Genomic DNA, 26,109 nt, shown 5'->3' with positions numbered 1-26,109 from the left:
ATTTCTGTGAGTGCATTGCATCTTACAGTAGCGTCATTGAAATTAGGGAATCTAGGATTAGAGAAATTAGAGGAAATGGATCTATGGAATTATCTAGATTATTGCTTCTCCTTTAAATTGTCTGTTTAATAAAAGCTGAACATGTGAGAATCAGACTTTATTTACTGATGGTAACTCTCGCTCTTGCATTCATCAGACACTGCTGTGAGTGTTTGCGATGCTACATTTGCATGGGAGAGAGATGCTGAGCCCGTCCTGAAAAGGTGAGAGCATTCAGAGCAAAACGCTTGTTTCTGGAATTCAGGACAAGCTCTTCATTGCGCAGGATTCTCTCATGTGTTCTCCACTGTGCATCTGGTTTGCTCAGGGCACTTGCTGCCATTGCAAACAGGTGTCAGATCACCTTGCCCACCCTACCAGTTCTGTCCCCAATCATTTTCTTTAACATTTTGTTTCTGATCCAGAGTTAGTTACTAAGGGCAGAACGTATCAGCACGGTTTTTTCTTAATGTCGCTCTCCATCCCCTCATACTCCTGTGCGTCTTCTCTTGAGCTCCCCCTACTGGCTCCTGTTTACAGCCCACATCTCATTCAAAACTCCTCAGCTGGTTAATCAAACCTTCAGCCAAACTGCCCCACAGACTCTAATTTCCCTACTTCCAGGCCTATATCCTGCTCCCTCCTAGTGCTGTCTGTCCCTCCCAACGCTGGTGCGTTTGTACCTCCAGTCCTCATTGATGGACCATACTCTGTACATCAGTCTCTGTATCTTAGTTTTGTCCAGCAACAGTGCAAATGAACTATTTAATATCTCTGTAGACTACCTATTAGTTAACTGTAATATTACTGTTGGCTCTGTTGTATCAGCTCTGTATTAGGTATCTGATTGTGAAGTGTTAATGGTTATGATAATGATGGGAATGGGAATGATAATATGTTTGTTCTATTTGTATAAACGTCTACGTTTTATACATTTTACTCTGCATTGTACGTACAGGTGCCCTGTAAAAACTTCCTTAAGTGAATGTGTTGATAAAAATGATTGAAATAGCAAGAAGAGGAAGAAAAAGAATTCAATTGCTAGTATGACTGATACTGCAAATTATAATCATCATAACAATGACCATTAGATGGTGATGTTTCTCCTGGGGTTTTAATTTTAACATTTCGAATAATGTTACACAGTCTCAACTCTGCTTGAGTATGACTTTTTTGTCACCCCCCCCCCCCCCCCCAATCAATTATTTCTCCCACTGCAGACTCTTTGTTACTGCATTTAAATTATACCTTAAATTAGAAGATGGAATAATCTGACTAGAAGTCTTGCTAAGCAGTGTGTTTCATCTCAAGTAGCATTTTATCATCCCTATCAGTTTACTTACCCCCAACTCCCCTGTCAAGTCCAACCCAACAGGCTGTGTGCATTACAGCAATAGGGCCCAGTAAACAAATGGAACAAAAATGAACTGACCTTAATCAGTTCAATAGATCACCCTTTGTAAATAGCTGGTGAAACTCCCACAGCTGGCTTGAATGAGAGCAGCTGTTTGATCGATGTTGTGTCTCTGTGTGGTTACATTTTCTGTGTGACAATGCCCCGTCGCTTTTGCTCACTGGAATCGGAAATGCCTGCATTTTTTTTCTCCAAAGTAACATTGTTGTTTGCTCTGCATGAATAAACCCAGCTGAAAAATAACTGCTGTAATTCTGCTGCAATTAGCAGAGACGCTGCCTGGACCATTGTGGCTTCTAATAATAGTTGCTTTTACATTGCATTTGACTGCTGAAGTAAGATCAACATGGAGAATAGGTAGAAGGGTAACTGAGAGGCAAAGAGCTGTGAGTGTGTTAGGCTTGGGTGATGTTAAAATTCCCCTACTGATGATACACTGATGTTACAATGTTTCTTGCTGCACTAAAGACTCGCTCTGTGGTGGTACTGGTTGCACACACACAGGCACTTACAGGTGAGTTTAGCCATAATGGGGACGTACGGCTCATTTATTTTCCATTAGCAGATCATCCTCAACATCAAGAACATCCTCAGATACGTTGTGATTTCAGCCACAGCCATCTCATCCATGGTCAGGGGTGCATCTTTTCCTTTTCTGAGCAGACTTCCCAGAGCAAATTGCTCTCTTTCCTCTTTCTCCATTTTCACATGAATGAACCCTTGCTATAGACTTGTCATTTCTTCTTTTACTCAGGCCTGGGTTTCCTGTAGCTTGTCATTGTACTCTCCACAGTAATGAGCCAGACATTACAGGTGGTGTACATTAGTTATAGGATAGGGTCACTCTTATATTTTAGAGGAATTTGGGTAGGATGCTGGTCTTTATGTCCACAGTAATCACATCCTCATCTCTTGAACCTAGGACCTACTTTTCCAGTAGATTCCAGTAGAACACTTACATAGATAGACTTACATATATAAAATGTAAGCGAATTTGCCAACAGGCTTCAGCACAGTGTTCAGGCTGTTGAGCGCAACCTCACCCTGCCAAGTGAGACTTGCGGGTGATCTTCCTTTGGCAAAGATGTGTTTGATGGATTGGGCTTGTTCCAGTATTCTATTCACCAATGGATTCATAACAAAAACAGGGAGTGAATTTAGATAGGCAATGGCTATTTGGAAATAATTAATGAAATTTACTCGCATTTAACAAATCAATAAGAATTTGTCTACTAATGTAAATGCAGCATCATTTATGTTTAGGGAACGCACTAAAATGACTATTTATACATGATAAATAGGCTGTAGGCCTAATGACAAGCATTAATGTGTTTACCATTAGAAGGGTACGCTGCGGAATTTTAAGGTCCACTTGGGCAGCTATAGTATCAGGCCTTAGTATTAATTAGCATCAACTTCTTAGTTAGCGGGCAAGGTATTCTGAATTTTAGAATCATAAGGGATAAGTATCAGACCTGAAAAACATCAGAACCCATCATATTCTTCCTTGAGTATATAGTATATAGTAGCATAAGCTGCTAGCAAACTAGCAGGTTATTGGTGTGCTTTCTAGCTTTAGCCATGCCTGTTGGATATTGTAGGTTACTTACTGTGTAGCTACAGTCTTACCATTTACATGAATTGACTTGATGATGTCTAGCTGCATTGATCACTCAAACTAATCAAGTGTTTATCAGTTTAATTGTAGCCATGGCAGTATTATCCATCAGAAAATATTCCAACAAGAAAGCTGGAAAAATACAGAAAACCAGCGAGCAAAAATAATCACCCCAAATCAATATTAAAGCAGTGTGCTAATAGTTCCTAATGCTCGCTCAAGACTGTACAATTTTCTAGCTCATACTCAGTAAAGAATTAAGTGATAGACGGTTACACCTGATTGTCTGAATGAAGAGCTGTACTGTATGACGGTGAGTGAAATTGAGAGGAAAGAGTCTGTGAGCACAGCGGACAGACTCACACCCTTTAGTTTACCCTATCCACATTTGATTTTCTTAATATCAATACTATTGTCATGTTTCCACTTCCAGTACACAAGTGCATGGTAATATCATCATATTGCCCCAGTCTGGTGTGTGTGCATATATACATGTGTTTCTGTGTATGTTTGTGTGTGGCTGCCAGTATGTATGCATGTTTGTAAGTGTAACAAAATCTGTTTATACCTGTGTTGCGCAGCATGTCCTTGGACATAAAACCAGGCCGGCTTGTGGCAGTGGTGGGAGCAGTGGGATCAGGGAAGTCCTCCTTGGTTTCGGCCATGCTGGGAGAGATGCACAGCCTGAAGGGCTACGTCAACATCAAGGTAATAAGAAACCATACAAAACCAACAATATGGCTACAGTACTAATATACAGTATATCTCCAAAAATGGGTCCTTTATAGGTTGAGGAAAATTTTTTTTGCAAGATCTTCTGAAGAACAATTGAAATATTATGAACTTTGTCAACAGTGATTGTTAAGGCAGACCCCACCCCCCCCACCCCCACAGGGCTCTGTGGCCTACGTTCCCCAACAGGCCTGGATTCAGAATGCCACACTGAGAGACAACATCCTGTTTGGGTCCCCACTGGAGGACAGCAGGTACCACAGGGTGCTGGACGCCTGTGCTTTGAGGCCAGACTTGGAGCTGCTGCCAGGCGGGGACGAGACAGAAATCGGAGAGAAGGTAAGGCTAGCGGTGCTGGAGTAACACTGAGGCTGTCCTCTCAAAAGAAACAGTTTACTTTACAGTTATTCCTCACTAATGTACATGTCTCATTTTATCATTATGAAATAAAGTCAGAGTATTTCAGAATTAACTGCTTATGAAAATTAAGTGGACACACCGAGAAATTGCCCTACATCACTATACAATTGTTATAGAACAGCTTTGGGTCCATTTTAAATGGGTAGCGCTTAAAATAAAGTCATTCTAGGGAAGGAAGCATATTGAGCCTACCGGTCATGTAACAGGAAGTGTCTGAGGCACTGGTCTACCTTGCGTATTGTGGAGTGGTAACGAGGCCCATCCATAATGTGTCTCACAGGGAGTAAACCTGAGTGGTGGGCAGAAACAGAGGGTCAGCCTGGCCAGAGCCACCTATAGCTCAGCTGACATATACCTACTGGACGACCCCCTGTCCGCCGTGGACTCCTGTGTAGGGAAGCACCTTTTCGAGAACGTGCTGGGGCCAGAAGGCTTGCTCAAGGACAAGGTCATCCAGCCTCCCTCCTGCCCATTCTTCTTTCTTCTTCCTCCATCTACATTGTGAAGTCTCATCACAAAACCTCCTCAGGCTATGCTTTGAATAATCACTGTATACCATTCTAACACCTCCTACTTTAGATTGCCTCCTTGCTTCTTGTTTTCTTATTAGTCTGTATATATCTCTATGTATAATGTCTGGTTTTCCGCAGTTACTTCGTATAGCATCTTTGGGATCATGAACAGTGCTTTATATGTTATTTATTAGTAGTAGTACACAATGCAAAGGCTCTGGTGTAGACTCAACACTGGTAGTGGGCCATGTCATTTGCAGACTCGTATCCTGGTGACACATGGGATCAGCTTCCTGCCGCACGTGGATGAGATTGTGGTCCTGGTGGATGGGCGGGTCTCAGAGGTGGGGTCCTATGAAAGCCTGAAGGCCAGTGGGGGCGCCTTCTCTGAGTTCCTGTGCACATATGCCTCAGAGGGGGGCAACAAACCACAGACCCTGCAAGGTGGGTGTGCAGAAAAGGTGCTCTACAGTACCAAGATTTACAGAAACATCATCAGAAATCCCCTTGCCAAATTATTTAATAGCCTCCAGAACTTAGCTGAGTTATGTGAGAACACAGAGTCCATTGTCTCTTACCTCCACGACCCACAAACCACAGTTACAATGGCATGCAAATTAATGTCTTCACTGCATGGAATGAGTCTTTACTGGTACAGTAAATTTAGTATCATAGTAAATCTTACATCTAATAATCGTATATCTAATAATATTCTAATATCTAAAAATATTATATTGATTGATTTTCAATACTCAATACGTGTACCCAGTTGGAGTGTTTCATATGACTAATGGCCTGAAAGAATCATTCTGGCATACAGAAACCATGCTGTAGACTATTAATTTTCAGAATGCAGAAAGAGAAATCACTAGGTATTTAAGAAAACCTTCAAAATTAACAAATAAACAAATTGTGCACTTCATTTGAATGGCTGACATGATAATAGCCTCATTTACCCAAAATATTATATTCATTTTAACATAATGTTTTCAGGTATTAATTGGTCCTCTCACATAGAACCCATTATTCTTGTAGTTCTATTGCATGTTCCTGCTTGAAGGGGTCATTTTTATAACTGGCATGATGATGTTTTCCACCTCCAAGACTGGGTCATCTCTGTTGATTTTGTAGTAGCTACTTTCCTTGGATACTTCAGTGAACCTTGGCTCTAGGTAGAATCAGCTCTTTAATCTCAGCTGTTTTGAACTGTGAGGAATGAGATGGCATCCCTCTTTGTGTGAGTTCAGACATGCCATCAGATACAGAAGAGGTGGACACAGTGCCTGAGGGTCAGGAGCCCCAAGCAGACTGCCCACCTGAGGATGTCGTCTCTGTGACACTGAAGAGAGAGAGCAGCCTGCACCACAGCCAGCGCAATAGCAGGTACACACAACACAAAGACACAGAGAGGAGAATAACAGCAGTTACACACAGTGCAGAGATACAGAAGGAACAGTAACAGCAGGTATGCACACTGCAATGACACAGAGAGGAGAATAACAGCAGTTACACACAGTGCAGAGATACAGATGGAGTAACAGCATGTACACACAACGCAAAGACACAGAGAGGAGAATAACAGCAGTTACACACACTGCATGAATACAGAAGGAGCAGTAACAACAGGTACACACAATGCAAGGACACAGAGAGGAGAATAACAGCAGTTACACACAGTGCAGAGATACAGATGGAGTAACAGCAGGTATGCACACTGCAGAGATACAGTAGGAGAAGTAACAGCAGGTACACACACTGCAAAGATACACATGGAGTAACAGCAGATACAGACTGTAGGGGATATGGACACATATCTACAACCAAAATCATGTTATTTACAATGCTTACTTGTGTATGAATGTATATGGCCCTGGTCATCTGGTAAGGAGAGGATTGGGCTCTGCATGACCCCTCACCCTTATCAGGCCATAAAAGAACACCAAGCCATTTATTGTTGGGCTTCATGACACTGCTCTTGTTTTAAGATAAACACAAACATCCTGGCACAGCCATGCATGCAATACCTCTGAGACACTTGACACCTGAAACGTGAGCCCCCAATGGGATTACACACAGTTCACTGGAGATTCTCAGGTCTTTGTCACGTAGCATCTACATGGGCTCCTCTCGTCCAATCAGATCGCGCGGCAATTAGAGGCGCGGGTTTTCTACCAGTGACCGAACTGTGTGCCCACGTGGGCTATAGCGTTTGAAGTGGCTCTATATACGTGGGGTAAAAGCAGTGTCCCTCGTCTCTCCCTGTTCCCTGGGGCTCCCAGGCTCCCTGTTGCTGATGGCATCACACCTCACATAGCTCTGCTAGGGGACCCCTGGGAGGGGGGGGGGGGGGGGGTCCTTTCCCTCCGAAACAGATGCACTTAATTTTTCTGAAATCAGCCAGCTCTGAAAGAGGAAGACTCTCCTGCCGATGCCTCCTGAAATCAAACCGATGCACTCTTTGCAGTATGCCCCATTACGAATCCAGCCCCGGCTCTGGAAGCAAGTCCCTCAACAATGAATGATGCAACCTTAGAGAAATGCCCCGACATGAAGTTGGAGGCTGTCGGAAAAGACGGCTATGTCATTGAATGCGAGGACGACTGGATCTCTTTGTCATTCCTGTATCGATGACATTTGTACCTGGCGAGGATGCCAGAAGACCTAGCTGCGGTTAATATGTAGCGCTTCTTTTATGTGTGTCCGGCAAGGAAAGCCAGAATAAGTGGACCTCCAGTGATGGACATGGATGCCGCGTTTGTTCCCCAACGATGGTCAGGCAACGGATCTCTCCAGCACGTGTCTCTCTGTTTTCAGCGACAAATCCAGAAGCCTCCAGTGGAAAACGGTCTGTGGCCTCCCAGTAGGCCTGCCACAAATGAGCTTTCATCCCCCCAAGTCTGATGGACTGGCCCTCCTCAATAGCTCAATGAGTATTATTATTACTTAATACTGGCATAGTTTATTGCTTACCTGATTTGATCTTGTACGAGATGTGATTAGACATATCTGCGACTCCTACGACGATAATTTTTCCCCGTTACAATTACCATTACAAGACTGGTTAGATTGACTTACAAATAGGTGAGCTAAACTTGTCAAGTTAGGTAACTTGCACAGTTAGACACACATCTAATAATGTATGCCAGCGTGTGTCAGACTATGGTTATCACTTCATGGTCTCCTGTAGTTTGATGTAGCTGCTGATAACCACTCCGAAACACACAAATCCTTATCACGTTTCCCCTTTCGGTCTTGTCCTGTCTCAGAGTAACCTTCTCTGATTGATTAATTACTTCATTTTCTGTTCTGTTCTGTTGTCTATATATTCTAGTTTATGGCGTTTCGTCAGTGTTTCTCTGCATTGTGTTAATAAACTTGTTTTATTAATTACATTGTTGTCTCATCTGAATTTTATATTGACAAACTGGGCTCTAATAGGCGTGAAAGACGTCATTTTATTAATTATTATGTTCGTTGAGGAATGTTAACTATCCTCGCCAAATGGCCGGTGCCTCTGTGGGGATAGGCAAGTCCCCTACATAATTGGTACCCCGTATGAGGAACACTAACATTCCCCCGTCAACACACTGTATAAATACCGAAGGAGCAGTAACAGCAGGTACACACACTGCAAAGATACAGTGAGGAGAGTAACAGTAGGTATGTGTATTTTACTAATATAATGGGAGAGGACAACAGCAATAACAGCAAGTAGCGCATTGTAAAGAGATAGAGAGAGGCAAACGCAATAAAAACCTATTATGGTTGTGACTTACAGTGGCTCAACCAAAAACAAACAAACAAGATGCAGTGGCTTAATCTGGTGCTGGTTGTAGTACAGGAATAATGTTTTATTTTTTCATTTATTTATTTAACATGTATCATATATTCTTTCATTTTATTAGTACTGAACTGTTTTTTGTCTGTTTATAAACCATCTTCTTCTCTTTTATTTTGCTAGTATAAGGTTAAGAAAACAGGGCTCTGTCAGAAAAGTCAAAGACGTTCCGCCATCAAAGAAGGGCCAGTGGTTAATAGAGAAGGAAACTATGGAAACTGGACAGATAGGTCCTCCCTCCTTTATCTTTGCTTTCTTCTTGGCTGAAGGAAAGAATGTAATTGACACATAAATTTAAAGTTACCGACTGTTAACTTTCAGTCGCTCCACAGCGCCCTATCAAAGGCACAGCAACTCTATTATTGCCTACAGTGTGTCGGACAATAGATGCTGAGAATGGAATAAGCATTACTCACAGATGTGTGAATTTTACAAAGCACATATTACTTTTTCTGTCAGGGAAAAGTTTCATGAAATTCGATGCGAAAAACGAAGCAGTGCAGAACAGAACAACAACAGTTTGCTGGGGACTTGAAGAAGCAAACATGATGGGAATAGTACACTGAGATCCAGTTCATTCCCCCTTTATTATATCTTTGTGAAAAAAAGCAAAAAAGCAGTGTGTGCCTGTCTTACTGTATCAAGCTGTTGGGAACATATTATCATAAGGCGATCCAGAATTTTAGATTCTGGAAAAATACACTTTCTTAACTTGTCTTTTTTCCACCTTCTCTTACACTGCTCTGTGCCCACCCAGGTGAAGTTTTCTGTGTACCTGCAGTACCTAAGAGCCATGGGCTGGGGCTACTCCACCATGGTCTTTGTGGTCTACTTCATCCAGAACATTGCCTTCATTGGCCAGAACCTGTGGCTGAGTGACTGGACTAATGATGCGGTCGAGTACAATGGAACATACCCCGCCTCTGTGAGAGACATGAGGGTGGGCGTCTTCGGCGCCCTTGGGGTGGCACAAGGTACAGACACATAAATGTCACAGTTCAATGTTCACTGTTCATTTCTCGTAACTCTAACATCCTTTTTGCATCTAGAATTTATTTTGTGTTTTATTTGCCAACCATGGCCATTTGCGGTTGTGCTAGATGGTTGTTCACATGCCATAGCTACCTAATCACTGCTATTCCTGATGAATCGAAAAGAGGAACGTGAGACAGGAGGTTGTTATTTAAAACAGTGACTTGCATATCTCAATTGATTAGCTTTTGATAAGAAAAAAGGTTTTTCAAAAACCTGCTTTTAAAAAGTAGGTGATTCTGCACTGTGCAGGCATGGTTCCTGTGATTTCTGAAGGTTTTACTTTACTTTTTGGCATTTTAGGGCATTTTGTATGTTTGTATTGACAGAGTTGCACTGAAATAGGCCATGGCACTCCCGGCGCCACAAAGGGGCAAGAGGGGGCTTTGCCCCCTCAGTTTTATTTTCTGCCCCCCCCCAGTTTAAGTTTTATGTACCCTATAGACAAGTAGCAAAAACAACAAAAATATTGGAAATGTTGGAATACTTGTTGGAAATGACACAGGGAAGTGAAGTTTGCTGGCTATTATTTTGTTGATTTTAGCAGTCATCTCTCAGTGGTTTGAATCATTCATAAATTCTATTATTTTGCGTCTTGTAGACCTACGTTCTGACTTCTGAGTACTCCGATTCCCTAAGTTGTGCGAGGACACTGGCTTCATCACTGCTGTGAAATAAATGTATTATTTGATTTTGAAACAGTAGTCTTGTGTTGTGTAGCCTTTCAGAGGCTATTGCATGGTTAAATCAATGAATTTCATGAAACCTACCACCAGACCAATTTTCTTATTTCATATTATGGCAATGACACGTAAACACATGGAAAACACCTCCTGTTTTACTATATAAAAATATTTGCCCCCTTGCCATTTTTAACTGCCCCCTCATTCACTTCATCCTGGCGCCAGGCCTGGGCCATGGCCTTCTACTGTGTTTCAGCATACATTTCAATCAATTAATCAATCAATCAAATGTTATTTGTTGAAGTCCAATATTACAATTGAGATTGTCATAAACTGCTGTACATATATCATAGTACAGTTTCCAGAGGGACCAAAAAAAGCTAGAAAACTCAGGCGAATTGGAGAAAAAATGGAAAATTTCCTACGGCAGGAAAAAGCAGTTGAGAGACTCCTGGAAAGTAATAATAATAAAGATAACTTGCTGTAACACATAAGGTCATCTCAAAGGTTCATTACGACAGTTCCATTCCACAGCCAATGAGGTGGGCAGGGGATCAAACTGTTGGCCTCAGGCAGGTATGAGTGGGGACTCTACTGAGAGAGGATGGTGGTCCAGGCATGATATTCATTGTAGCGCTGTTCAAATTAAATACATTTAAAATGCATTGAAGTCCTGAAAACAGAATTTAAAAACTACAGTAGTATAGAAGCATTCAGCTCATTTTGATTTTGAAAAATTATCCATTGACTTTGCAGATTGACATGGATCTGTTTTTTGCTTTTGTATGACACATTTGTATTAGTCCTGTGTTAGCTTTAAATTAATTTAAACATTTAATTTTGAAACATGAACCTTTGCCTTTGCAGACAGACATAAATGGCTCATGGGTTTATTTTTCACTAAATTCATCTGTGTCCACTTAAATGTGCAATGCTGGGGCACCGACCATTGAAGCAAGCCACAGTTTTTGATGACGTTAGTCATTTAACGACGTTCAAAAGGGAAACAGAACTTTATAGTTACCTACTAGACTTGCCTCAGGTTTTGTGTATCAAAAGGTGTCACACAGACGATTTTTCCAGGGGCTATCGATAGCGTTACCTCAACACGGGCTTTATGGAAAGTGGGCCTGGGATAATGGTCCATGATGAGAACATGAACTCCAGCGCGCTGCACGCTTCCAGACAGCCAGTCGTTAGCGTTCTTCTTAGCTTAAGTACCAGCGCTTCAGTTTTGAAAAGGCATGTGTCGCTATTGAATATGGAGTAGTTGGCAATCATAAGGAGCGAATTAGCGTGTTGGCTGGCACATACACATCCACTTAAAATGTAGGTTAATATTTAGTCATTCCTTAAGAATAATTTCAAGGATGTTTTTTAATGTTGTCACTGTGATTTTGGGAGCTTGTTGTTGTGTATAGTTATACAGTAAGCAGTATTGTGCATTTTTATTGGAGGTCAGTTTGACTGACATTTGGCTTTTGCAGTTACATGTGATGTAAACGCATCTGATTGGTGAATGGATATTGTGTAAGTACCCAGGGGTGCATGTAACCATTGCTCAGTTAATGGCCGACAGCCAGGGGTATCTGTGCCACTGTTAGCTAAGTACATCAATGCTATATGTAAGATCCGTCAAAAGAGAAGGGATATAAAATATATATAAAATATATATTTTATTTATTTTTCTGCTTTTGCCTATACTTCTTGCGATTTCTGCTGTGGTGACTGGTGAGCTACAGATAGGGGAGACAAACAGCTTCTCTTCAGTTTATGATAATCCTGAACCTGTTATTGAGTAACAATCAAGTACAATTAATACGTCTCATCCATCACAAGCTGATTCCTTCTTGCATGACTCCATCTAATGTGGTATCTCTGCATTTCTGCACTTCTCATAAAATCATTATAGTTACACAAAAATAGGTTTAGGTTGGCAACACATCCCCGATTTCTTTACACATTAATACATTGAACTGATGCAACCTGATCTCTTTGCTGAAAAGCAGATAATATCATTGTGAGTTGTACAATGGTGACCACATTACTTACATCTTACATAAAAAGAATAATCTGCTGGTGGTGATCTGTTCCAGCACTAGGAAGATGGTGAATTTTGGAAAAACACACTCAGAACTCATTGGCTCATTGGCCATCATGCATGTCATGTGTGTTTAGTTACCTCGAGGCTGTGTGTTTAGTTATGAGTCACATTTCCAGCACACTTAGTTATGAGTCAGAGATGAAGAGCTCCATTCACCCAATGAAATCATTTATTTTGCTTTCCTTGCTGATTCAAAGGGAACTCTGGGACAAAATCCATTTTGTTTAAGTGGATGCAAAAAGTCATTTCACAGATCAGAATTACGTGATCGGGTAGTTTCAGTTGTCTGAGTGGATGAAAGGATTACATGGGCAGGTACCTCTGGCTGTCTGAGCAGACAAATTAATCACATGACCAGATAGACATACGTAACGTTGTCAAACAGGGGCACTGGTGTTCTTCGGGACCCTGCTGCTCGCTGACAGAGCCATCTCTGCCTCTCGGATCCTGCACAGTCGACTGCTGTCCAACGTGTTGCGTGCGCCCATGGTCTTCTTTGACACCACACCCTCAGGCAGGGTGATCAGCCGGTTTGCAAAGGTAGGATGCCCAACTTGACCAGCTCATGTTCAGGTTTGCTTTTGGGGTCTCCACAGATCAGCTTAGTGTAGACTATGTTTGAGATGTAATTGGAGCATTACACTGATGTGATGTTCATTTGATATGTTCAGGAAATATTCACGGTGGATGAATTGATCCCAGTGTCCTTCCGCTCCTGGATGCTGAATTTGGTGGAGGTCTTCGGGACTCTTTTTATCATCTGTTTGGCAGCACCGCTGTTCACTGTGGTCGCCATACCCCTGGCGGCGGTGTACTACTTTGTGCAGGTGAGAGAGGCAGTCTGTGTGGATACTTCCTCTCAGACCAGCTTTATATGCAGAGAGTGTCTTTTCATCCTTACATGTGTGTGTGTTTATGTGTGTGTGTATGTGTGTGTATATATATATATATATATATATATATAGTATTATAGTATAGTATTAGTATAGTATAATATATATATATATATATATATATATATATATATATATATATATATATATATATATATATATATATATATACTGCTATTATATATATTAGGTGGCAGCCCACCAGGAAAACATGTGTGGTCCACGATTTGTGGTGTTAATTTAGGTCCACAGTTTCTCCTTCATAAAAGTGCAATGGGATAGTGTGACTCAATCAGATTCAGCGCCAGGAGAAAATAGAGAGGGGTGCAGTTGCAATCCACGTAGGGTGCACAAAAAGCCATAAATACTATGTAGACAAGGGGATATAAGGAGACAACTGGGGGTACGCTGAGGTCCGTCTGGGGGTGCAGTGCACCCCTAAGCACCCCCATAGCGCCGGGCCTGGCCTCAATACATCCACTTACTCCCAAGTTATTGTTTTGAATTTACAGAACCAGCCAGTGCAGTGAAAGTGCCCCCAGCTCTGAATGCCCCAGGCTGCTAAAGGCCGTCGTCTGCCTTTTTCGTCCCCAGAGGTTCTACGTGGCCACCTCCAGGCAGCTGCGTCGTCTCGACTCCGTATCCCGCTCTCCTATCTACTCTCACTTCAGCGAAACGGTCTCGGGGTTGTCCGTCATCCGGGCATATGGCCACCAGGAGCGCTTCCTCAGGCAAAACGAGGCCACCATCGATGACAACCTGAAAAGCGTCTACGCCTTGATCACCTCCAACCGGTCAGGCCTATTAGTGGACTCAAACCGTGTAACTCCCTAATATTGTTATTATGGGTCAGTTTGATCCAGTCCAGTTATTAAATTCTCTGAAATACAGCTCATTTTGTTTGCTTCTGCATAAAACATAAAATGACTCTTCCTGATTTGGGTTGGAAGGGCACTTTTCCAGCCACAATGTCACTTGAAACATTTCACATATTTTCCAAAGTGATTTGCTTTAATAACTGTGACACCAAGTCTGGTTGGAGGGAGAGAGAAAAATTAGCTGTGATCAGAGGTGTTTCGGATAGATGGGTGGAAGCTCTTCCTCTCTTGTACAATCCTGGAGATGCACCTGAAAAAACCACTGGAGATGACTGAAGGCCTGCAGGGTCACAACATCACATTCTTTACATCCTACCATTTTGGAGCTGAGCTGCTGAAAAGAAAGCTGTCCATGGAAGGGACAGTGAGAAAGAACAAACGAGAAGTGAATTTTTGAGGATACAGGGCAGAACTATGCATTCCTCAAAATTTGATTCTCTGAGAGTACAACAGTAGTATCTTACTGCCCCAAGAAAAATAATAATATAGTTGTGATTATCACAATGGGCAAGAATGCAACTCTGAGCATCAGAGGTGACAGTAAGTCACAAATGATTTTGGACTACCAAAAATGGGGTTTACAACTTAGATCCACAGCAACCTACAGACTTTATTCCAAGTAACAGCAGCAGCAGAGCTTTTGGGAACAAAAGCTGCAATGGGTGATACCTCTGGATTCATTAGGGTTTGTCAGATCCCAGAGTGTTCTCTTTCTCTAAGCAATGACTGTCACTTGTTTGAAAGGTGGACCCAGAGTATAGTTTGGTTTTGTCAGTTTTCAGGTTTTGTCTCCTGGTCTGCACTTCCAACACCATTCTAACTAATGGAGACAGAATTATAGTACTGATGGCGTCTGTTTGTGAACCCCCTTTGTGAGTTGACCTCTGTAAAAACATTACAATGAATCCGCCACAGCAAGTGAATTGGCTAGTTTTGTATTGCTTGTCTATTAAAGAAAAAAATTCTCTCAGAACAGTTTGACCCCAGTCCCCCTTTAAACCTTGGGCTGTTAGGTCATGATGATTTCTGCTAAGACTTGTGCTCCTGCTGTCTTCCCTGCTCTTGCTGCAGGTGGCTAGCCATCCGTTTGGATTTCCTGGGCAATCTGGTGGTATTTTTCTCAGCTCTGCTTGCAGTTCTGTCCCGTGACACCCTGAACAGCGGCACAGTGGGACTGTCCATCTCTTACTCTCTCAACGTGAGCAGCGATCTCCTGTGACAACAATTGTCATCTACCATGCCACCCACACCCTTTGCTGCCAGTGTGTGTGTCTTGGATTTCTGTTAAGAGGAAAAATACAATGGAGACAGGAAGACCATTACAATGTTGTTTTGGACATCTGTATACCCTGAATAATGACTCTGAAGTTAATATTACAACACAAAGTGCCATAAACACAGGATAAGTGCTCAGCTAATACAACCAAAGTGTGTAGATGCCGGTATATCATTGGGGTTACCAAGTGAGCACCTCCTTTCACTGGTGTTTCGTTAGGCCCACAACACCTCTGGAAGGCTCAACAGTTAGTTCTGGTGTCCCAGAACCACCCCTCTCCATACCTGATCTCAACACCTATACTACCCACCTACCCTAATAAACAACTATGTAATTGAAAACAACTGGTTACCTAAGTGGCTCACCATATACTCATGTCTGATCAACCACACTGAAACAAACACCGCTAATAGAGCACACTAACTTCAACAACCACTAACAGAGCATGCTAACTATGCTAACTTCGACAATAACTCAAACTCCAACAAACTTCCCTGTTACTGAAGTACACTAGGGCACTAGTGTCCTTACACTGATCCTACAAAATACTCACCGCAATAAAGCTAGCTAACTTCACACCAACACACAAACAGTAGCGCTCTTACTACCAAACTTATACTTACCCTACCATTGAACAATCACCGTTGAAACGTATTCCTCACACACTACACATTGTACATCTTCTTTCCTACCCCAGCTGACAATATTTCTTCTGCACCAAATCTACTTATGTCCTTGCTCTGCAGCCTCTGCCATCTTCTCAACTGCCTGACATAAACTCTGCCTCCGAATTCTCAACTCTCTAAACAGTGTCGTAGTTGATCGCACTACAAAACCTCTCCAGCCCACTTCTATTGGACACATGCTCTCCATTTTTGCTGCTTTACCTCTGCTGCTAAATGTACATATTATCTAAGCTTTTTCCTTCCATAAGCCTTGTCCACTGAGTCCTCCCATGGCACCATCAGCTCTATAAATTGCACAACCTGCTCAATAACTGACCATAAAACTATATCTGGCCTCAAACTAGTGCTAACTATTTCCAGCGGAACTACGCGCTTTCCTCCCAAGTCTACCTGCATCTCCTAATCACTGGCTCCCTTTAGCTGGCCTAGTTTTACTTTTCTCTCCCTCATAAACAAAAAGAATAGCTAGACTCTCAGTCCTATTACATACCGAATTCACCTGTCTTCTCCTCTCAATTGCTGCTGCTATACACTTCAAAACCTGGTTATGCCTCCAACTATACCTCCCCTGCAAGACTTGAACATGTATAAATGACCGTGTTTGATGGGTCCCCCATTCGGATTCCTCAATCCCTTCTCATATGGAGAATGTAAATGACACACATTTCTGACCATTGAATAGCTGATGGCTGAGAAGGGCAATTATCAATTAATGGTTGTTAACGGAGGATGAAGTATTTTTATGTATATGTTTTAGAGGATTTCACTGAAACAAATGCACCAGTCACTTTAATCACAGAACATGAGATAAAAATGTAACAACAAAACAAACAAATGTAGCCTGCTTGATTTTATTTATTTATTTTGGCTTCTTTGCATACGTCATAGGTTAATACTCTTTCTGTCATCATGCTTCATCACAGCAAGCCCCACCAGAAGAAGGCTACCAAATAACATAAGAAACTGTGTTTATTTAATGAAATAAGGTGTTTCCACAAAATAACGAATAAGCCCAATTAAAACCTAGGCTTTTCTGTATGAAAGTCTTCACCATTAAATTATACTAAAACATTAATAACATACTGTGCATTTTTCTGTTTTGCCATGTTATTTTCATATTTTTCCACAAAATGTTATCATTGGCTAGCTAGTTACTCAGGATTACTGCTAAGATAGTATTCATATTTGTAGCAGACTCCCTTGATCATGACTAGGATGCTGGAGAAATACAAGTTCTAAGAAAAGGATAATGAAATTTCTTCATAGCAAAATCAATAAAACTAACATAGCCAGCTAAACAACATTTACTTGGTTGGCTTTGGCCATCAGAGATGTGTGACTGTGTTCACTTGAGGATCTTACATGTCCGTTAATATTCAACTGCAGTTTTGTCTCCTTCTGACCCTCAGCTGACCCATACCCTGGGTGCACTGGTGAGGATGACCTCTCAGCTAAAGACCAACATTGTGGCAGTGGAGCGCATAAGCGAGTACGCAAAGATTGAGAAAGAGGTAGAGTTTCAGTGAACATATACAGAGATCGAATGCCATGAACAGTTTCAATGAGTGTGTACACAGGGATCAAGACTGAGATCAGGTTTCAATGAACAGGTACACTGCAGTTGAACAGGACGTACTGTTTCAGTGAGCGAGCACACCAAAATATTGAGAATGAGGTCAGGTTTCCTTGAACGCATATACACCGAGATTGAGAATTTGGTTGGGTTTCAATTAACACATTCACTGAGATCAAATACAATGTACAGTTTCAATTAGGGAGCACACCAAGATTGGGTCAGGTTTCCTTGATCACATAGGCTAAGAGAGAATGCAGTTGGGTTTCAATGAACACATTCACTGAGATCAAATACAATTTTACAGTTATGTACACTTTAATAAAGCAAGTACTAGAACATAAACCTTTGCTGTCAGGGCTGTTGACAAACTCCATTGAATTTCAGCCCACTGCTTTCAACAGTGCCTGTTGCTTAGCTCTACCATAAAGGCCACATACTACTACCTCCTGGCATTGATAATGTGTAATGATAATGGCCATGTCCTACAGTAGCATTAGTAGACCTACTTTGTCTTTCCTACATATTAGCATGGCTGTTCCGTGAAGGCCGTATACATTTACATTTATTTATTTAGCAGACACTTTTATCCAAAGCGACGTACAAAAGTGCATACAGTAAGTATAGTGACAGTACGGGGACAGACATACTGTACTACGCCCTCCTGGCATCCAGGCATTCACAATGTGTAACACTCATGCTTTGCTTTGTTGTTCCTATATATTATCATTATTTTTTTCATCTTTCACACATTTATTTTCAGAAAGTGGCAGCATCTGTTCATTATTAGCCGTGTTGCTAGGTTTTCTAGTAACCTCAGAGAGCAATAAATAATGCCTTTCGCTGGCTGGGTCTGCAGGCAGCCTGGATCACAGAGAAACACCCCCCCGAGGGATGGCCTGATGCTGGGAGGCTCCGGTTGGAGAACTACAAGGTCCGGTACCGGCCTGAGCTGGACCTGGTTCTGCATGGGCTCACCTGTGACATTGACAGCACAGAGAAGGTACGGTATGCATAAGGCCCAGGCATCCCATGGTGATTGTTAGGTCCTCCTCGCACTCCAAGATGACAACCGGCATCCCACCTGCTGCTAGAGACATGCTGAGCGCAAAACCATGTGTTAGCATTACACATTGCCTTGTCAAATGAGTGTTTGAGTGACAGCTGTTTGCCTAGGTGACAAAACTCAGAAGATTTCAAGTTATGAAATTTTCAGGCAAGTGACAGTGCAAGAGTTCATTTTCATAGAATTTCCCAACAGATCCCTGTGACTGACAGTCAGGCATGTAGTCATGGAGCTTACATGCGTGCTACACTTCCCTTGAATGCTACTGTGACCATGAACGTAACCATGACCGCGTCCGTGTTCCTCCAGATCGGCATTGTGGGTAGGACAGGGGCAGGGAAGTCCAGCCTCACAAACTGTCTGTTCTGCATCATCGAGGCAGCAGAAGGGCGCATCCTTATCGATGGGGTGGACATCGCTACCCTGGGCCTACATGACCTGAGGAGCCGACTCACCATCATCCCACAGGTGTGTGGGAACACCCACACACACACACACCAAGAAAGGACATAACTTTTTTTGCAGACAGAGAGACATTTTGGCCCATTTGACCTACATGGCCAATTTTTTGTATGACACATTTTCAAATAAAACAGACTCTGGCCCTTTACTATGCATTTCAGATTGAAACATACAGTTTATTGCAGCTTATATTAAAGTACATTGAGGTGCCTAAATCATTGAAACACAAAATTAAAACAGCAAGCAACTTCAGTATTGTGGTAGCATTCATACCATGACATGGTGTCTCAGGATACAACAGAAATACCAGCTAACTTTATCTCAACAGATCACAAGAAATCAAATTAATAAGTAGCAAGAACCTCTCCCTTGTGAGGTCATTTCACACACCATAACATTTATTCACCCATGTCAAGTTACCAGTAGCTAAGTACAATATCTAAACTAGTAGCTCACTAGCTGAGCTGCGCTAGTTATGGATAGTTTTCCAAAAAATGAAAATAGCCATGTATCATTAACTTCACTAATAAACCAATAAAGTGACATTTAGAGTATGCTGATTTATATCCGCACTTTACCTGTTGCCAAAGTAATGTAATTTTTGCAATATTCGGTGCCATTGAGTAAATCATTACTCACCACTCCACAAACTTGTCTGGCTGCGGTGAATGGCCTCACAAGACCACCCTAGACTGCGGTTTATTGTTGTTTTTTTTTTTCTTTCCTTTTCAGGAGGTGTCAATACTGTTAGCTCAATAGGGGCTTTAGGGACTGTGGGTCAGTAAATGTTCAGTAAAAATGAAGTGGGTACCATGCAATTTTACTAATATGAAAGTACAGTTTTGGGGCTGCTCTAGTGTGCTTTTGATGAAATACAATGGTGAAATATTATGCTGTATTACTCGCAAAATGTCATCTGAACAGCAGTTGTCCAAGGTAATGAAGACAGATGCTATGTTTAGGGCTTGATGCCAGCATTTACTGATGGTGTATTGCATAATCCAGTAAGCCACAGATGAAAGATTGGCTGAACTTCCATTAAAATGTCCATGTATTTCACAGAATAATACAGCAGACCTACTCCTGCTCTTGGTAAGAACAAAAGAAAAAGTACTCTCTCCCCCAACAAGCCAGGTGTCAGGACTCAGGCACGGACTCAGACGCGGACCACAAGAGCTCCAATTACAGGCGTTTATAAGCAGAATCGTCAAACAAGCCGGTAGTCCAAAAACAGGCAGGGTCAAAAATACCAGGTAGACAGTCCAAGGGGAAAAACAAGGATCAAAACCAGAAACAGGCAGGGTCAAACCTTGAAGGCAGTCAGATCAGGCAATCAGGACAGGAGGGCAGGCAAAAACATAGTCAAGGAACAGGCAAGGCAAAAACCAGCAAAATCCAAACAGGAAAACAGGCGGGAAACGAGACAGGCAGAAAACACTGAAACGATCTGGCAAACAACACAGAGACAAGCAGGGTAGATATAGGGCTGGGCTGATTAGGTGATGGGAAGCAGGTGTGCAGGCAGGCGGGTGGAGACAATCAGGTGGGCGGAGACAGGGCGGAGAGCGGGGCAGGGCTAGAACACAAGGAAAACAAAGGCACATGGACAGGGAAAAACAAAAACACAACAGCTAGGGGGCGGGAGCCCTGACACCAGGGGCCAGACACCATCTGACCAGCATTTGTTTGGTCCTTTCAGCAGCAGAATGAATAGCAAGAACAAGCTTGAGTGGGTGCTGAAAACAAAAAACATATACAGTGTATGAAATTGAATGAGTGAAACTCCTATTAAAATTTAGCACTGAATTTAAATGATTAATGTGGTTAGACTTACAGAAGTGAATGAGAGCACTCCTGCTTTTGTGTTAAATCAATATTTGTCCTTAACTGTGACTCTTAATTAATTGGAGGTGTGACATGTTTCCCACAAACACAGCACACACATAGCCTAAATTAAAAATTCATTTGCGGGACTCTCATGTTGGTGCTTGGTTAAGGCACTTACCTTGAATGCAGGATGAGCTCTGCAGGCCGGGCTTGCTCTCATCTCACTATAATCAGAGAGCCCACGGCAGCAAAACACATTAGCTTCATTCCTCCAGGGATAGGTGTTGGCATGTCAGCAGGGGTTGCTCATCTCATAACCCTCAGGCACCCTGCAATTCACCAGGCACCTACAATTTGCTCAGATGATGTTAGCAGAGTAGTGCCCATCCAATGAATGGTCACTCCACTGTATTGTGCTGGGTGACTTGTAATAGAAAAATAGCTATTTGCTACATGCGAGTGTATTGAAAGATTGCATTTGTTTCACATCAGTGCTCTATGTGTGAGTGCAGAGATTGTGGCATTGAGATAAGGTATACAATTGGTCATTCCACATAAGGTTGCGTAAGGGGAAAAAATAATTTGCATTTGTAAGGACAAAGCAGGCCTTTGCGATCTATGTTAAAGTTTGTAAGTCATTAGTTAATCATGCAGTGGGTCCTCTGTGGGCTGTATCTCTTTTCAGGATCCTGTGCTGTTCTCTGGAACTCTGAGGATGAACCTTGACCCCTTTGAGAAGTTCAGCGATGAAGACATCTGGAGAGTTTTGGAACTGTCCCATCTTAAAGAGTACGTGGGGGGGGTGCAGGATGGACTGCACCATGAGGTCACCGAAGGGGGGGAGAACCTCAGGTGTGTACAGTGTGCATGCCTCCCTTATGTGCCAGTACTCCCTTTAAGAATCACCAAAACTATTAAAAATTAGAATGATAATAACCATAATGTACACATACTGACATTGGTTTCCTAATGGCACAATATGTCATTTTAAGATTTTTTATAAACAGTGTTAATGTTCAGATCTTAATAAGCTAGCACATATGTGCTTCGATGTTGTTTAACAAATAGCTCTGCTTCTGTATCGTAATTTTCCAGACAATTATTATGTTACTGTACATCCCAGACATTGGTGTAGTCTTCTAAGAACAGTATTGCATAGTTCTTTTTCCCACTGTGTTGTATTTATGAATACTTGCTTTGAGAGACTTCTCAAAATTGTGAATTTATGAGAATTTATGAGAATTGTGAATTTCCTATTCTTGATGGATGAGTGCATCAGAGTTTTGAAGGTAGTTTGATTTGTGTAATACTCTTATGGGTGGTGTGTCAGTGCTAGGAGAATATGTGAGTTGTTTGTGCTTTGGTCGTTATGTAGTGTTTTTCAGGGGAGCATTTCAGAGTTGTGCGGTTTGTGGTTTTTATACTATTGCTTTGGCAGTGCATCAGAGCTGTGAACATATGTGCAGAGTTGTGAGAGTTGTGTAGTTATTTGTGGTATATGAGCATGTATGAATTGTGCAGACAGTTAGTGTTTTGTGGCTGTAGTTTATGAGAGTTGTGTAGGTGTTTGTGATGTGTGAAAGTTGTGTAGTTTGTGGTATATGAGCATGTATGAATTGTGCAGGTGGTTAGTGTTTTGTGGCTGTAGTATATGAGACCTGCGTAGGTGTGAGTTTTCTGTTTCTTCTTCTGTGTGTCCAGTGTGGGGCAGAGGCAGCTCCTCTGCCTGGCCAGAGCTCTGCTGAGGAAATCACGCATCCTGATTCTGGATGAGGCCACAGCTGCTGTGGACCTGGAGACGGACAACCTCATACAGACCACCATCCGGAGAGAATTCTCCCACTGCACTGTCCTTACCATCGCCCACAGGCTACACACCATCCTGGACAGCTCCAGGTAAGGGGTTGGTAGCAACAAGACAGGAAAGAGCAGGTACCACATGAGAGAAAAGGACAGATTCAAAATTCAAAGGCACTAAGTGATCTTCTGAGAAATAAAATCAATCTTGTAGTGGCCATCGTTGTAATGCTTGGTATGTTCAAATTCATACTTGGATTTACACACACACACACACACACACACACACACACACACACACACACATACACACACACTCACACACTGCACACACACACACACACACACACACACGCACACACACACACACACACACACACACATTGTACAAGCAGTCTCCTTTCCAATGATCCAGTTTACATTAGTTTGTATTTTAAATATTTATAAAAATGCAACTGTCAGTCTTTTTTCAACATGAAATCCTGATTACAAATAGAGAGGCTGTGGAGTAAGTACAAGTGAGAAAAAGAGGTAGCAAAGTAAAACAAAGTTTGAAAAGGCAGCAAATTTTTCATTCTCACTGGGGCTCTTTGCTTTAGCTTATTACATCATCTTTCTTACTGTACTTCATGGTATTTGTTCGTTGACATCATTAGCAGGAGATGAATATTATTTTTCCATTCTACCCTTTGCATGTGTGCACTCTCTCCCTCATCCTCTAATAAACACCTCTGAGAAGGTTGTGTTTTGTGTCTCGCCATTCTCCATGTCCTGCTCTCTTCAGCTTTTCAGTTGCCGAACAATATTGAAACATTGTACCCAGACATGGGTGTACTTTCATATTTAAGGGCGAGGCTTGTTTCTCTGTATGACGCATCTCTGCTTGCCACATTAACTTGGTTAATGAAAGAGGAGAAAATGTCACTTATAGTGTGGTCATGTTCCATCTGAGACACAGATGCACTCTAACAGGTATATGCTTTTTCCTTTCTGTGGAAAGAACATTAGTTGAGAAAGCAAGCATCACATTTTTTGTTTTTTCAGTAATGCTTTGTCAAATTACTGAGGTCTAACACATGTAATCTGAACAGATGCAATGCTCTGAATGAATGTCTTATTATGCAGTTTCTTATTTTGAAATAAGAAACTTTAATTTATATTTATATATAAATTTAAGAAATTTAATTTAATTTAAGAAATTTTAATTCTTAATGTTATTATTGTAAAATTATGCTAATTGTTATTACGAAGCTAATTCATTTTGAAGACACACATTGAAGGAAACACGTCTTATCCCCTCTAGATTTGTCTTGACTGTGAAGCAGAGAAATGTCAATGATCTTTTTTTTTTTCTTTTCGCTTAAGGGTGATGGTCCTTGATGCTGGGAAGATTGTGGAGTTTGACTCTCCCAGTGCATTGTTCCAGAAGGGAGGCCATTTCTATGCCATGGCAAAGGATGCTGGGATCACATCACTTGACAGCACAGCCCTCTGATCAGTCATCAGCAGGACCCTGAGTTTTTCTCGACCACATGACCAGTGGGGGTTTATACCTGTATTTCAACTGTTACCCTCCATGTGTTGCTGTAGGCACTTCAATATCAGTACTGTTGAAGCAACAAACACCTTACTAATTATGTAATTAGTAGCTAATTGTGAAAACATGGCAAAGGAACATAACCATACTGCTACCCACTGTCACAGCATATTTGTCTGCAACCCAAACCAAACCGCTTGGTCAGGACCCACGAGAGGCAAGGATTTCTTTTAAATTGTAGGCTAAATGCACAATGATGTCATAAAGTTTAGAGTAAAGAAGGCTGTCTGTCCTTCTAATAAATACAAACTATAATGGATTTTTTTTTGTTAATAAGAATATTGAAATGGTTCCATATATGGGAATCAGATTTGAATTATTATCCATGATGAGGGATTCACATTATGGTTCCATATATGGGAATCAGATTTGAATTATTATCCACGATGAGGGATTCACATTATCCATTACCGTGCTCTGTTATTTACGTTACAATGCAAACTGTAACTGTCCCTTATTAGGTTTCCTTGTCAGCAAACTGTAATGATTAATGTTCCATTTCCCTACTAGTTATTAATTTTGACATTTGGACTGCAACCCAAACTGCAAATTTAGAATATAATTAAAACCAGGCTGCTGTGCATATGAGTCTCCCACAGATACCCAATATGATATGAGATTCTGAGAGGCACATGGGGCTGCTGACACAAAAAAATGTGAGGTCATACTGTCAACCTTCAAAAAGAACCTCATTTCCCATAATGCAATGGTGGTTGTCACAACTTAGGTGTGACACCATTCCCAGCTCCGACTTCCGAGGCAAATGGGACGCAGCATTACCCTTTCTACCATGACAAACCCTGCTTTGCAGTCATTGGGGAGGGACACATTTTAATTGGTAATCCATGATTAGTTAACTTCATGCACAGTGTTTAAAAATCAGTTGATCTAATTTGACACTGTTGTAGGACTTTGCAATGTTACAGCATGATTATTGGCAGTGAGTCTTTCATGTTACATTCATTGTTGGACACATGTCCTGTTACTGAATGTTTTTAGACACTTTGTTCTTTTTTGTCAACAATAAAACTATTGACACAAATGAAATGTTGCATATATCAACTTATTTTCCATAAAATACAAATAGAATATTACAATACTCCATACAATGGTTTTCTAAGCCATTTCAATCAGTTTTAATCTTGTGAAAATGTCACATCTTGTGACAAAGTAACAGAAAATATTTAATAAATATGATACGTTTTTTACGTATGTTAATGTGTCATCCTAGAATATATAAGTTCCTAACGATTCTGGTTTATATGTTGTTTACAGTCTGTGGATTTTAGTTTTTTTTTTTTTGTAATACATCAATTGTAACACAGCAGGCTTTCCAGATGTTTTATTATTAATTATGTATCCATTAAATAATTTATTTTGTGTACATTTCTGTGCAAATATGTTACAGATATTTTGAAGTTGGCATACACATATTTATCATCATATATAACTGGAAGAAAATTTCAGTAGAACTGTTAGTACTTATTAAGAAGGGAAGAGATTGAAATCACATCACTCATCACATCAAATTTCAACATGTGGTATCTGAACCGTAGTCAAACCCTACAGATGAAAAATCAACTGCAGCTGACAAACTGGGAAACAGAAGACTTAAAAGGCTGTCTCAGAGGGCTGAACCAAAAACAGGCAATAGATTGAGTT

General features: G+C 41.4%; 1 protein-coding gene across 1 annotated transcript in view; it reads left to right on the top strand.

Annotated features, from left to right (window-relative positions):
- Positions 1 to 24,376, top strand: part of LOC118789849 (canalicular multispecific organic anion transporter 1-like) — a 36,286-nt gene extending 11,910 nt beyond the window's left edge. Inside the window, exons 15-32 of the mRNA XM_036546537.1 lie at positions 197 to 263; positions 3,653 to 3,779; positions 3,966 to 4,142; positions 4,504 to 4,671; positions 4,996 to 5,179; positions 5,983 to 6,118; positions 8,697 to 8,795; positions 9,327 to 9,547; positions 12,778 to 12,932; positions 13,064 to 13,219; positions 13,880 to 14,079; positions 15,235 to 15,361; positions 17,535 to 17,636; positions 18,558 to 18,701; positions 19,074 to 19,232; positions 21,739 to 21,905; positions 22,755 to 22,949; positions 24,216 to 24,376. Of these exons, the coding sequence (XP_036402430.1) occupies positions 197 to 263; positions 3,653 to 3,779; positions 3,966 to 4,142; positions 4,504 to 4,671; positions 4,996 to 5,179; positions 5,983 to 6,118; positions 8,697 to 8,795; positions 9,327 to 9,547; positions 12,778 to 12,932; positions 13,064 to 13,219; positions 13,880 to 14,079; positions 15,235 to 15,361; positions 17,535 to 17,636; positions 18,558 to 18,701; positions 19,074 to 19,232; positions 21,739 to 21,905; positions 22,755 to 22,949; positions 24,216 to 24,345 (2,714 nt within the window). The 3' untranslated portion in view covers positions 24,346 to 24,376. The remainder of the gene's footprint in view (positions 1 to 196; positions 264 to 3,652; positions 3,780 to 3,965; positions 4,143 to 4,503; positions 4,672 to 4,995; positions 5,180 to 5,982; positions 6,119 to 8,696; positions 8,796 to 9,326; positions 9,548 to 12,777; positions 12,933 to 13,063; positions 13,220 to 13,879; positions 14,080 to 15,234; positions 15,362 to 17,534; positions 17,637 to 18,557; positions 18,702 to 19,073; positions 19,233 to 21,738; positions 21,906 to 22,754; positions 22,950 to 24,215) is intronic.
- The last annotated feature ends 1,733 nt before the right edge of the window (positions 24,377 to 26,109 follow it).

The sequence above is a fragment of the Megalops cyprinoides genome, chromosome 15 (genome assembly GCF_013368585.1).
Source record: "Megalops cyprinoides isolate fMegCyp1 chromosome 15, fMegCyp1.pri, whole genome shotgun sequence".
NCBI lineage: Eukaryota > Metazoa > Chordata > Actinopteri > Elopiformes > Megalopidae > Megalops > Megalops cyprinoides.
The sequence above is the reverse complement of the archived record's forward strand: the minus strand, read 5'-3'. Positions and strand labels throughout refer to the sequence as shown.